The sequence below is a fragment of the Erpetoichthys calabaricus genome, chromosome 17 (assembly GCF_900747795.2).
Source record: "Erpetoichthys calabaricus chromosome 17, fErpCal1.3, whole genome shotgun sequence".
Taxonomy (NCBI): Eukaryota; Metazoa; Chordata; class Cladistia; order Polypteriformes; family Polypteridae; genus Erpetoichthys; species Erpetoichthys calabaricus.
The window spans coordinates 56000163-56013158 of record NC_041410.2 but is presented as its reverse complement, the minus strand read 5'-3'; the positions used below and the strand labels follow the sequence as shown (position 1 = coordinate 56013158).

At 39.8% G+C, this 12996-nt stretch overlaps 2 protein-coding genes across 3 annotated transcripts in view; both read left to right on the top strand.

Annotated features, from left to right (window-relative positions):
- LOC127526110 (craniofacial development protein 2-like) overlaps nt 1–12996 on the top strand; it is a 1015936-nt gene that overhangs the window by 101801 nt on the left and 901139 nt on the right. The gene's annotated exons all lie outside the window — the stretch shown is intronic.
- The window catches only part of znf592 (zinc finger protein 592), a 128062-nt gene that overhangs the window by 59254 nt on the left and 55812 nt on the right, over nt 1–12996 (top strand). The window contains exons 2-4 of one of the 2 annotated variants that reach the window (XM_051920311.1): nt 5691–5768; nt 6332–8649; nt 9555–9733. In XM_051920311.1, the coding sequence (XP_051776271.1) occupies nt 6352–8649; nt 9555–9733 (2477 nt within the window). In that variant the 5' untranslated portion in view covers nt 5691–5768; nt 6332–6351. The remainder of the gene's footprint in view (nt 1–5690; nt 5769–6331; nt 8650–9554; nt 9734–12996) is intronic. The other variant, XM_051920312.1, reaches the window with a different exon arrangement.

Genomic DNA, 12996 nt, shown 5'->3' with positions numbered 1-12996 from the left:
AGACCAGCAGATGAACTCAACGCGTGTTTAAAATCCATGCTTCTCCCACGCTCGGTTATATGTCGCGTGTTCTCAGGTAGGTGCACCAAAAAATGTATACATTTAAGCATGTAATGGGCAAACAAAAAATGAGGTATACCCGAAGGCACTGCAGTAGTACTTTATGTAACTTTACTTCTTAAATGTTAATGTTTTACTGTTTAATAATTTATACGCTTCTTATATGTTGTTCAAATTCTTTTATCAAAATACCACTGACAGCGCAATGCACGATAACATGGAGTGAATACACCATACGCATCCGCCCACGGCTGCCCTGCTGTGCGCAGATAGGAGTTGATTCTACAATAAAATAAAATAAACATAAAAAGAGTAAAACAATCATCACCCATAAACCGTGTGTGTGTGTATATATGTGTATATATATATGTTGATATGTGGATGTGTATATGTATATATATATATATATATATATATTTATATGTAGATATGTATATATATGTGTATATGTATATGTATATATATGTTTATATGTGTGTGTGTGTATTTTATATATATAAAACACAGCAACACTCATAACAATGACAACACAATTACATTGACAATCATGTTACGTTATTTTTAAAATGTTTCCTTTTTTTTTCATAACCTCTTTAACACACTACTTCTCCGCTGCGAAGCGCGGGTATTTTGCTAGTATATGATATTTGGAATTATTCATTTTATGACCTTATAATACATTTCGGAAAACATTGTGGCACGGATACAGCATCTATATATATAATTCACTAAGCCGACAGGGCAAGCAAGACAACCATGGGATACGCACGACATAGCCATGCCCGCCAACTCACAGAGACCCGCCCACCAACGCTAAGACCATGGGATACGACGACAACTCACAGAGCCATGCCCGCTGACAACTCACAGAGCCACGCCCACCACCTCTAAGAATTCACTGTCCATGGCACGCAAGACAGAGCTACGCCCTCCAACTCACAGAGCCCCGCCCACCAACACTTTGAGCGAGAGCAAAATCATTTGCCAAGATAGTTTTCATTAATCAAGAACGAAAGTCGAAGGTTCGAAGACGATCACATACCGTCGTAGTACCGACCATAAACGATGACGACTGGCGATCCGGTGGCGTTATTCCCATGACCCACCGGGCAGCCGATCGGGTAACCAAAGTCTTTGGGTTCCGGGGGGAGTATGGTTGCAAAGCTGAAACTTAAAGGAATTGACGGTAGGGCACCACCAGGTGTGGAGCCTTTCGCTTCATTTGCCTTCTCCATTCTGTGGGTGGTGGTGCATGGCCGTTCTTAGTTGGTGGAGCGATTTGTCTGGTTAATTCCGATAACGAACGAAACTCCCTCCTGCTAAATAGTTACGCGACCCCCGAGCGGTGGGCGTCCAACTTCTTAGAGGGACATGTGGCAAGGAATTCCCAGGAAGTGCGGGTCATACGCTCGCACTGATTAAATCCCTGCCCTTTGTACACACCCCCTGTCGCTACTACCATGGTCGGGTGACTTGGTGAATTATATATAGAAAAGCAGCCAGAACTGCAAAGAACAATGAAACGTCAACGTGGCTCAGAGGTGCGTGTGGACTGTAGCAGAGACGAAAGCGACTGAGGCGGTGTTTGGAAAATGAAACGTCAGCGTGACTCACATGTGCATGTGGACTGTACACAGACGAAAGCAACTCAGGTGAGGATTTGGGGGTGGGCACATGAGCAATCAGTGCGTACTGAACGATGACTAAGAAATCAGCAGACTGGAATGGCGGTGGGGATGGGGCGGAATGGACGTCCTTACCCTCTACCCCCGTTCCTCCCTTCCCGTCCAGCCCCGTTCCTCGCTCTGGGAGGTGGAGGCGCGACTGCGGCCCTCCAGTTTTCTTTCACGAACAATTGTATGTTGCCCTCTCCAGAGTTCTATCTTTTCATTCACCTTCAGTCATATCCTCAAACCCACCCCATCTGGACAACTGTGTCGTTCAGGAAGTGTTCACCCATCAATACATAATTATGCGGCGTATGCTATGCCGCAGGTTGGCTAGTTATTCATATTATTCATTCGCGTACCTTCTAGCGGTTGTAATCAGTGACTGCGTTTTTTTGTTCCCCCCCCGACCTTGCCCAGTCTGCAACAGGACTCCAGGACATGCAGAGGAAAGAATGTTCCTCTGCAAGGTGAGCCATGAACGCTCTTCTTTTCTCAGTGGACCCCATACATGCTTTGATCGCCGCCAGGTCAAGCTTGTTATACTCACGCCTTCTGGTGTCATTGCACAGCACTGGGGAAAAAAAAAAGAAAGAGACAAATATATGTGACATTTTGAAGAAATCATTGTATGACCTGAATAATACCAATCAGCAAACATCATCGTACTAATGCAATATTATTTGAATACGAACAAATCGGGTGTAAATTTGTTACTTGTAAAAGTTAGCTTTTTTCACTTTTATTTTCTCAGTCTCGTTCACGCTCTCCTTCCCCTCCTGATTCGACCCTAACTAACTAACTAACAGCACCAGCATAAATTCTCAAGAGACGATGGCATCACAGTTCCAGGATGCTTGCGTTTCAGATGCTCATGCATCGCGGTGGTGCTGCCATGAAAAGAAAGCTCCACTTTGCATAATCTGCATTCAGCTTTTTTTTCTTTTTCGGTGAAGTGCTCCCACACTTTAGAAAGTTTCTGTCTCAGTATTTTTCCAACTCCTTCCCCCTCCTCTATCCGACTCGCCATTGCAACCATGTTTATTTTCCTCTACATTCTTCTTCTCCTCAGACGTTCTTTCTTCGTTGGTAGGACTGTGTGTAGTGTTGACAAACAATAACAATCGATACTGCCCCCAGACGTTCATGTAGTGCATTGCAGTTACAAAAACCAATGTGGTTCTTTGTGACTGGAGCCTCTATTGAAGGTTCTGTTGATGACACGTCGACAATAAAAAAATCTGCATCAACGATTTTTTGCAGTCGACGTCGTCGATTGCATCGACTAATCATTGCAGACCTAGTAATTAAACATAATTGCACTGAGATTTCGCAAAGAGCTGTTGCCATATATTTGCGCTAATCCGAGACAGAGGCTGCATGCTGAGGGGAGGGGGAAGCATGACGTCAGGAGTGGGGAGTCGGTCTACCTCTGTGTTTTGGAAGCGTAACTTGCCTCCGCTTAGCTAGTGATACATCTTTGTTTGTTGACTTCTGAAGTTTGTCCTGTTTCACTACTACGCGGGTGAAGCCGCGGGGAACTGCCAGTATTCTAGCTGTGTAAGCCCGTGCTATAAAAAGCCCGGGGTCCTAGAAACTTTTGAAATCGTCAGAAAAAAAAATTGAAACACAGAGATGTCAGATGATTGAAAGGAACTACTCTGGGCGTCTCCCTACAAGGTTTTGTTTTGCTGACGTGCTCGCATCGCTTGTGCATTAGTGGCTAAGCAACTTTGTCTTTCTTCAGAGGTTTCGTTGTGTTGACGTGCTCGCTTCTCGTGTGTTAGCGGTAGAAGCAAAAGTAAAAGGGATACCGTTTTGCTGATGTGCTTGCCTCGCTTGTGTTTTAGCGGCTAAGTGAGTTTCTGTTTCCTTGGAGGTAGAGCCCTTACCCCGACTCCACCTCTCACTTCCGGGCTGGACAGACAGACACACACACTTCCACATGTAGACATTTATATATAAGATAAGTGCTTTGAGAGGATGGTGCAGGGACACATGAAAGTTTATTCTGACATTCTCCAGTTTACTTATTTTTACAACCTATCTGCAGAGGATGCTGCATCCCTTTCAGTTCATACCATCTGGATAATGAAAACTGTTATGCCAGAGTCCTGTTTATGGACTAGGCAAGTTTCCAGCTAAATGTCCAAGATATTTGCATCTGTATTGCCTATTATGTAAGGCAGATGTTTTTACGTCTATACAGAAGAGAATTTTCCTTCAATAACTACCAACTCCTTTAACAACTGAATTAAGTTTTTTTTTCTATAAAGAGAAATGGACACTTATTTTCAGATGGCAATATGAATTAAAGTGATCCACTTGGGAATTGGATAGAGTGAGTTTTAAAATGATATAGCACAGTTGGGAAACTTACTTCTGTGACACATTTATGCATAAGCTCACCATGTTTTTTGACGTAACAAATTTGCAAATTTATGAATCTCTTGAGTCTTCTGAATACATACAGGAAGACTTTCTTGTGTTGACTATGGTATGTTGGATGTTGTCCTATTGTAAATTGGTCCTGCTCTAGTCCATAGTGCTTACCTAATATAATAATATCCTTGCATAAAGTGTAATTGTAATAAATCAATTTACTGGAAAACTTATGTCATTTTAAACCTCATTTTATTTTCTGATTCAACTTTTCTGTGAAGCTGCTTTGCACTAACATCTGTGTCTAATTGTCTTCTGTATCTGCCTGACACACAACTACAGTTTTGTTTGCTCCTCATAGCTACAAGACAGGAATGCAAGACTTGTATTGTAAGACGTGCCCAAAGTGAAATTAGAAAAGTTTAGCCTTTCAGAATTTGACAAAATTTTCCAACTGTGCAGAGACTTTCAAATATTTGGTTTTCACTGCACTGAAAGGAGTGTTGATAAAGCAACCTGAAGGAATAGATGTAACTAAAATGAACTTAATTTGAACTAGGGGTCTTCACCCCACTGTTCGTTTCACTTGCCAGTCCATCCCCAGCCTGTGCTATGCGGCAGCCACTTCACGTCTCTGCCGCTCGCGTTGTGAAGAGCGGGGATGAACGTACCCAAAGGAGACGTGATCGGTCCAACGAAATCCCCTCTTAAACGGAGATACAATGGGAAACAAATACTCTTTTTTTTTTTTTTTATACCTCCTCTTTGCTCGATCAGCTGCTGGATTGCTTCTGTGCCTGGTGATATGCATCTTGTGCGGCGCACTTCTGTCATATCACCAATGTCCATATATTCAATCTCTTTTCGCTTTTACCCTTTCATCAATATCGCATTAAATTTTAATTCTGTGTTTGGAATTACATTGTTACAACGCAACGTATAAATGCCTGTGAGTGAATGTCATTTCTTTCTCTCTACAAGAAATGTATCTGCCAATAGTATTCACAAAAATGAGAAATGATTTCTCTTGTGGGATTTCACTTCCACTAAACAACAAATCTTTTAATTTTTTTTTTCTTTTCTTTTTTTAGACTGTCGAATTTTCATACTTCTATTATCTCTAACCTGCTATGCATGTGTATTGCGGCAACGTTTTGAATTTCTTTACGATGTTCTACTTTGTCATCTACTCTTTGTTTTATTTCTGGCCCCGGGCGTGGTTAAATCTCTTGGCACAAAGACTTGTCTCATGGGACATGAAATTGTCTCTCTGAGAAAATCATGTCTCGTCTCCTTCCAACCTTCCAACTTTTTTTTTATTATAGAAAGACATACGTTTTATTTGTTACTGTTATTTTCAATAACAAGCTAAAAAGTCCATTACCACCTAAGGTGTGACTAGACTAGAACCAACAATTTTACAAGGTGGTTCCTGCCTAATTTACCTCCTTAGTACGTTTATTAATTTCTATGAAATATGTTCTCCTTTCTAGGAAAGGATCCCCCAGTTATATGAGAGAGAGAGATTTTTAAAGGTGTAGGTCATGCACTTTTAACTCTATGCTTTTAACCTGCTTTTAGGCTCCTCTGGGCATGTGCCAAATGGGAATTTCAGCTCTGCAACTAACCTCCTCATTAGTGATCTCTAGAAAAACTCAGGTAAAAAAAAAAAAAAAGTATACCTTTTTTTTGTTAAGATCATTGATTCATAGGCTTCAGCACTCTAATTCTTTATTGCTTTAACCTGTGTACGTTGTAAATGGAACTGTTTAAGTTTTAAAGTTTATATATCAATAATTATTAATGTTTTTCAAGTTTTTAATATTTAATAATTAAATATTTGGAAAAAATAATTTACACTTATTCTGACCATTAGTAAAGAATAATTAAATATAATGATTTCTACTCAGTTTCAAATGATTATAAGGTATGTGAAAGAATTTTTACAGCATTTATCAAGTAATGAATAATTAGGGCATCTGAGTAACATGATTTTGTAATTAACCTTTTGTTTTTTTTTCAGTGAATGAAGAGTGTGATGATTTCTAAACTTTTTTGTTTGCATTTTTTTTTCATTTTTAGTATTTCTGCTTGGTTGATTGCATTCAGTGTATATTTAAAATCTATAGTCTTATCATGTTATGCATTTCAGCACAGAAATCTAAAATTTGACTAATCCATTGTTATGTGTTGTAAAGGTTTACATTTTTTTTTCATTGTAGGTTTTTTTAAGATTTCAAACATGGGTGACATGAAAACCCCAGATTTTGATGATCTCTTGGCTGCTTTTGATATTCCTGATGCCACTGGCTTGGATGCCAAAGAGGCTATTCAGTCAAGCAGTGATGAAGTGGAAGGGCACATAAAGCCAGCAGGGATGTGTGTGGATGAAAACATTGTTACAGCCCCTGATGTCCCAGTTGTCAGTGTAATTGTGAAGAACACAAGCCGCCAGGACTCTCTAGAATCTTGCCCTGAGAAAGACAGCAGTCATTTTGGACAAAATATATTACAAAATGGTTTTCAGAGCCCGGATCACATCCCTGACTGTCAAAATGCCACACAGACTACCTATGATCCTGCTTTCATGAATGGAAGTAGTTCAAGTAGCCTTCCTGAAAGAAATGCTGTTCAGCATACTGACACAATGCCGTCTTTCTCTCAGTTCAGCCCTATTTCCAGTCCAGAGCCAGAGGACTCTGAAATTAGTAATGCAGTTGTACACAAACCTGCAGACTTTCCTGCTCCTTCATTATTTGATACTTCACAATGCTCTGTGTTAGACAATCAGAAAAACATACCTGACTTCAATATGTTTGATCAGTGCTACATGAATGATGCTAAAAGCGAGAGTGCAAACATTCCTGATAAAGACTGTGAAATACACTGGGATGAACCAGTAACAGTTGAAGACAGAAAAAGAGATACTGTCAAGCAGCATGCAAAAAAAAAATACTTTCATGGCATGGATTTGCTTCCTTTGAATAATGTGGATAGTGATTTAGATGAGCCAGTGAAAGTTATTGACTCTAATCCAAATCTTTCATTATTAGCTCCATCTCGCCATCATATTAAATCTGAAAATTCAAAGTTTTCATCTTGCTTAGCTGCTCTAGCAGCACTCAATTCTAAAGAGGTTGACACAGTAATGGATGAACCACCATTAATAACAAGAGAAGTGTCTATGTCATTGAAAGAAGTTAAAATCAGCCCTAAAATTTCCAAGTCACCAAAAAGTCCAAGAAGCCCATTGGAAGTAGTGAAAAGATGTGCTACAAAGCAGCCAGATAGTCCTGTGAGTATTTGTAGTGAAAGCAGTAGCAAACTTTCTCCATCGGTCAATGCAGGCTCTCCTCCAGCCATTCCCAAAGTCAGAATAAAAACAATAAAGACCTCCTCCGGGCAAATTAAGAGAACTGTAACAAGTGTGCTGCCAGATTCAGAGCAAGAGGATCTGCAGTCTCCACCAGAATCTTCACCATTACAATACCCAGCTCTTGAGTATTCAGCATTAAATGTCACCCCTTCTTCATCACCCTCTCTTAGCAGTCATGAGAATACAAGTCACAGTGAAAAAATTAAAACACCTGAAAAAAATACCTCCACATTTGTTATTCCATCTAATGAAAACCAAAAATTAAGTAACAGGAAACAAGAAAGGTGTGAAAAGACTCCAGAAGCAACCACTGCATCTTTACTCTGTAACGGGAATAGTAGTACCACTGTGAGTTCTCCAAATGTAGTCCAGAAAAATCAGATGTCTTCAACTCTTTCAACTGCAAACCTCCTTCCAAAAGCTGTTCATTTGGCAAACCTTAATCTGGTACCCCACAGTGTTGCTGCTTCAGTTACAGCAAGGTCGGCTGCCCAGAGACAAAACCAGACACAGTTAACAACACAGATTGTGTGTAGTACTGTTCCACTGGTACACCAGGTTAAAAAAGCTGCTTCTACACCAGTCCCAACATTTCCCAATGCTGTAGTTGTAGCTTTAAATAAACTTTTAAATAGTGCCAATCCTGTTCCATTATATGTACCTAATCTAAACCCACCGGCAGAATGCAACATTCATTTGCCCACACGTGGCTACCGTTGCCTGGAGTGTGGGGATTCTTTTGGACTTGAGAAAAGTCTTGCACAGCATTATGGTAGGAGGAGCATGCACATTGAAGTAGCATGCAACCACTGTGCCAAGACACTTTTGTTTTACAACAAGTGTAGTTTACTTGCCCATGCTAGAGAACACAAAACTAAAGGTATTGTTATGCAGTGCTCACAGCTATTTATGAAACCCATTCCACCTGAGAAAATGTTTGCCTCTACTTCTGCATTTTCTTCTGTAGCCTCTGCTCTACAGGTTACACCTATTACCTCAAATTCATCAGTGCCAGAGACTGTAGCAAACACCGAACCAGTTATGCCTTTGTATCCAGAAAAGGTGACTCAGCGTGGATTTAAATGTCTTGATTGTAATAAACAAGCCCCTGACTATCCTGCACTTGCAAGCCACTATCAGCAACCTGGACAATCTGGCTGGAAGGTACGTGTTTAATGTAGTATTTTTTTTTTTCTAGTATGATTATATTCATGTTAAATTACGTATAATTCATAAAACTGTCAAGTCTCTTCATTAATTTCGGGTTCAATAAATATCTTAGGAAAGTGCATCATATCTGTTCTTGTTCATTATATTAATTGGCCAACAAATTCACAATTATTCTAGAACATCTTGGTTTGTTACATGATTAATATAGTATGTTATTAATAGCAATCTACAGATTGAAAATTCACTCCATTAGAAATTCAGCACATTTAAACCTGTTGCAGTTGAGGTGCAAATAATGATGACATGTTAACAAATTGCAAAGGCTATTTTATTTATAATGTGGCAGTCATCCATTGTCTGAAACAAAAACAAATGTAGAAGTTTGAGTCTGTTCTAGCAGCAACAGCAATTGCAAGTCAGGAGGAAACTGTGAAAGCAGTTGCTAGATACTCTTGGTATTATCTGTCTAGAGCAGGGCCTAGAGGGTTATCCATCACTCTTTCTCAGGGTCAGGTGCGTGAGAGATATAGAGGCAGTAATGATTTTAGGGCAGTTAAGGTTCACCCTGCATTTGCCAATCTCTGATCCTAGCACCTGGTGTTGGAGCTGTAACAGGATTGGTTTACCTGTCATAAGCCACTGCCCCAAAGATTGATATTTAGCATCTCTAATCCCGATTACTCTTTCCTGAATCCTGAGACTCTTGTGTAAAACATTAGTTTAAAAACTACATGGGGTAAGTAACAATAAAAAAAGTATTTACCATTTTTGGGTGAAGTAATCCTTTAAAGTACAGTATATTATATAGAAGTGTGTTCAGTTTGATTGTGCATTTTGTTTAATTTTTGAGATTATGTGTACATCAAGTTTATACAGATTTGCTTTTGTCCTATATTTAGACCTGCAGTGAGTGTTTGATGATGCTGCCTAATAAATGCAGCTATGCTGCTCATCAAAGAATCCACTCTCGCAAGCCTCCTTATTGCTGCCCTGAATGTGGTTCTGTATGTCGGCCGTCAGATTTCCAGAGTCATCTCAAAAAAAATTGTCTTCACTATGCACGCAAGATCGCATATAAGTAAGTAATGCCTACAATCAGAACACACCTAGAATTTTAATATACTGCTGTATAAAATACATATTTACTATTTTATCTGATTTCCCAGTTTGGGTATTGCCCAGTTCATATGACTAGTATTGATGCTCATTGTTCATCTTTGTCTTTTTGCTAGATTATTTTCTTGCAAGACTACATATTTCAGCCAGATGCAATCAACATCCCTTCTCTATAGTTAACAAAAGATAGACAAGATTATTAGTGGGAAATAATATAATGACTTAACCCAGATTTGTATGCCCATGCAGACCATCCTTACAGCTTACTAGACACTTGGGTCGAGAGCATGTATGAAGAAAAGTGAATTAGCCTGCACAGCTCAGTCTAACTGGTTTCTATTTCAAGATTGCATTAACAAATACGTTATCAAGAATTACAAGTTAATCCAATGTTTTGCTTACAAGGGAGATGTATTAGGGAGGCCAATTATTTTAACTTAGTTATTTATAATCTTGTTAATTCTCAACAAAATTATCTTTTAATAACAAATTTAGCCTGAAACATTTAGTTTTTAGTAACATTAAGGTAATAGTACATTTTTTATGATATCTGAAAAATTATCTATAATGCTTCCCTTAGACCAGGGGTGTCCAAACTTTTTTCACTGGGGGCCACATACAGAGAAATATATGAAGGGCTGTGCCACCCACTAGATGCCTCACCTCCTGTGTATTAAGCTAGCAAAATCAATCAAATATAGGTAAATTATGCTTCATAATTAATTATGCTTAAAGAAAAAACAGCATCACAGCTCTCCATTAATGGGTTTTCATTTATTGTATTACTAGCCATCCCCCGCGGCTTCGCCTGCGTATTAGTGAAACAGGACAGTGAGGAGGGCCCTGCCCAGCTCTCTACTCCAGACGTCATTCTTCCCCCCTCAGCCCAGAGCCTTTCTCTCAGATTAGCGAGAATATATCGCTCTTGCAAGTGAACTATGATTCTTGGCGCAATGAGAGAAGTCGCAAAATCAACGGGAATGTTCAAGCAAATTATAGAAAAAAAAAAAAGGAACTAAATCCGTTGAGAAGTTCTCTCGTTCACTAACTAAACGGAGTTAAGGTTACGCCCCAAGGCAGACTCGTGAGTGAGGAGGGCCCCGCAGCCCAATGAGTCTCTCTCGGAGTGCGAACTATGATACTTAGCGCGATGAGAAAGTCGCAAAATCAACGGAATGTTCAAGCAAATTATTGAAAAAAACCGTTAATAAATCCGTTAAGTAGTTCTCTCATGAAAAGCAGACAGACATACAAACGGGTCTAAAAAAACTAAGAAATTTCGTGCTTGGACCATGAAATTTTTAAAACCGTTTCATAGTGAGCACCTATGGGCCAAGAGTAACCTACATTCCAAATTTCAAGTCCCAAGTCCCCATGGTTTGGGAGATTTTGTGATGAGTGAGTCAGTGGTATTTGGCTTTATATATATATATATATATATATTTTTATCATTGTAAAAATTCTAGCTGATACTGTTTGGTCTTCTGGATGTAACAGTAGGTACAGCTGCATATCACTGTCAAAGCATCAATAAGATAAACCATGGGATATAATGATAGGGCTTAGTGAGGTGGTGTATAGCGAGAGAAGAGAAAAGGGCCCAGCACTAGTCCTTCTGGCATCCCCGTGATTGCCTGGAGGACCCTTGATATCTCTCCTCACCAGGACACATGGTAGGATTTGCCCAACAGATGGAACTCAAACCACCTGTGATTAGTCCCAGTGATGCCAAGGTAAAAGAGAATGATAAAGAAGACCTGGTGGTTGACTCTGTCGATGGTAGAGGAAAGATATAGCAGATAAGTCTCTCCACTGGTTAGTGGCCTTCTTTTGTTTTGTATTAAAATTTGTTCTTTCCATACACCATGATATACTGTCAGTTACCTCTTAATGCTGCTGTGCCTTGTATTCTGTGCCAGGTATCCCTCTTAACTTTTCTGTGTCTTGCACTTCAAGGAAGAGTACTCATCTTGTGTTCACAGAGAGTAAAATAAAGAAGCTGATACAAGTAAAAATACTTAAGAGATGGTATCATTATTTGAGTATAGTTTCAGTAATTTCATATACTGATAAATTAAAAAATGTACTGTTCAAATGTGATCAGCTTGCCGTAGCTGTTGCTTGCCTTTGTACTTGATGATGACTTACTTTCTACCCTGGTTCCTTTTCAACGCTGACTGGCTTACACAGGTGTTAAAGGGATGACCCCAATGACTCCACACAAACTTAGCTTTACTGTATTATTAATCTGTAAGTAGGCCATTTAAACATCATATACTTGATATTTTTTTTTCATTCAGATTTTTTTTTTTTTCAGGAAAAGTCCAGTACTTCAATATAGCAGCAGTATTGGCGCAATATGTTTTGGTAATCAGTCGTCTTCATTCATATATCAATATCAATATGCAACATGACCTATGATTTTGGCTCTCCTGCTCATGGTGCCTCTAAAATTTGGCTTCAGTTCCTTCTCATGGCTGCCAAAGATGAGACAGTGTCCAGACAGGAAACACATTGCTGTGTGCACAAATTGCACACAGTCACACTCACCACTGCTGGGAAACCCAGCGTTGTGTGCCTTGCCACATTACTCATAGTACATGTATGTCTGACCAATCACAATGCTGGCCTGTCATGAATGCGAAGTGAAGGTGTGTTCCATGATTTAAGTCTCCAGTATGATAGGCATTCCCCCCCCCCCCCCACCCCCCAAGTGCCACTGACAGGAAAGTCCACTGGCACACCTTATAGCTCTTGACACAAAAAAAAAAAAAACCTCAGAAACTGAACACCATTAGAACTAGCCAACCCGCGGCATAACATACGCCGCATAATTATGTATTGATGGGTGAACACTTGCTGAACGACACAGTTGTCCAAATGGGGTGGGTTTGTGGATACCACTGTGAGTGAATGAAAAAATGGACCTCTGGAGAGAGCAACATACAATTGTCCGTGACTGAAAGCGGGATCGTCTGTGACGATGGAGGCCACGCTGGTGAAAGTTACTTCGTCGGTAGGGATAAGTTTCAGCACTTGTTCATTAAGGTGCAGCGAGTCTTCGTTGTTGACGCTTAATATAGCTTGCGTACTGAGTTGTTCCGGAGTCACAGTTGAGAAACACTTTTTTAATGTCTTTTAAGCACAGGGAAAAAAATTAACATGTGAAACATCCGTAATGTAATAAGCCACCAAGAAAAGTAACATTGCAACAATGCACGCTAC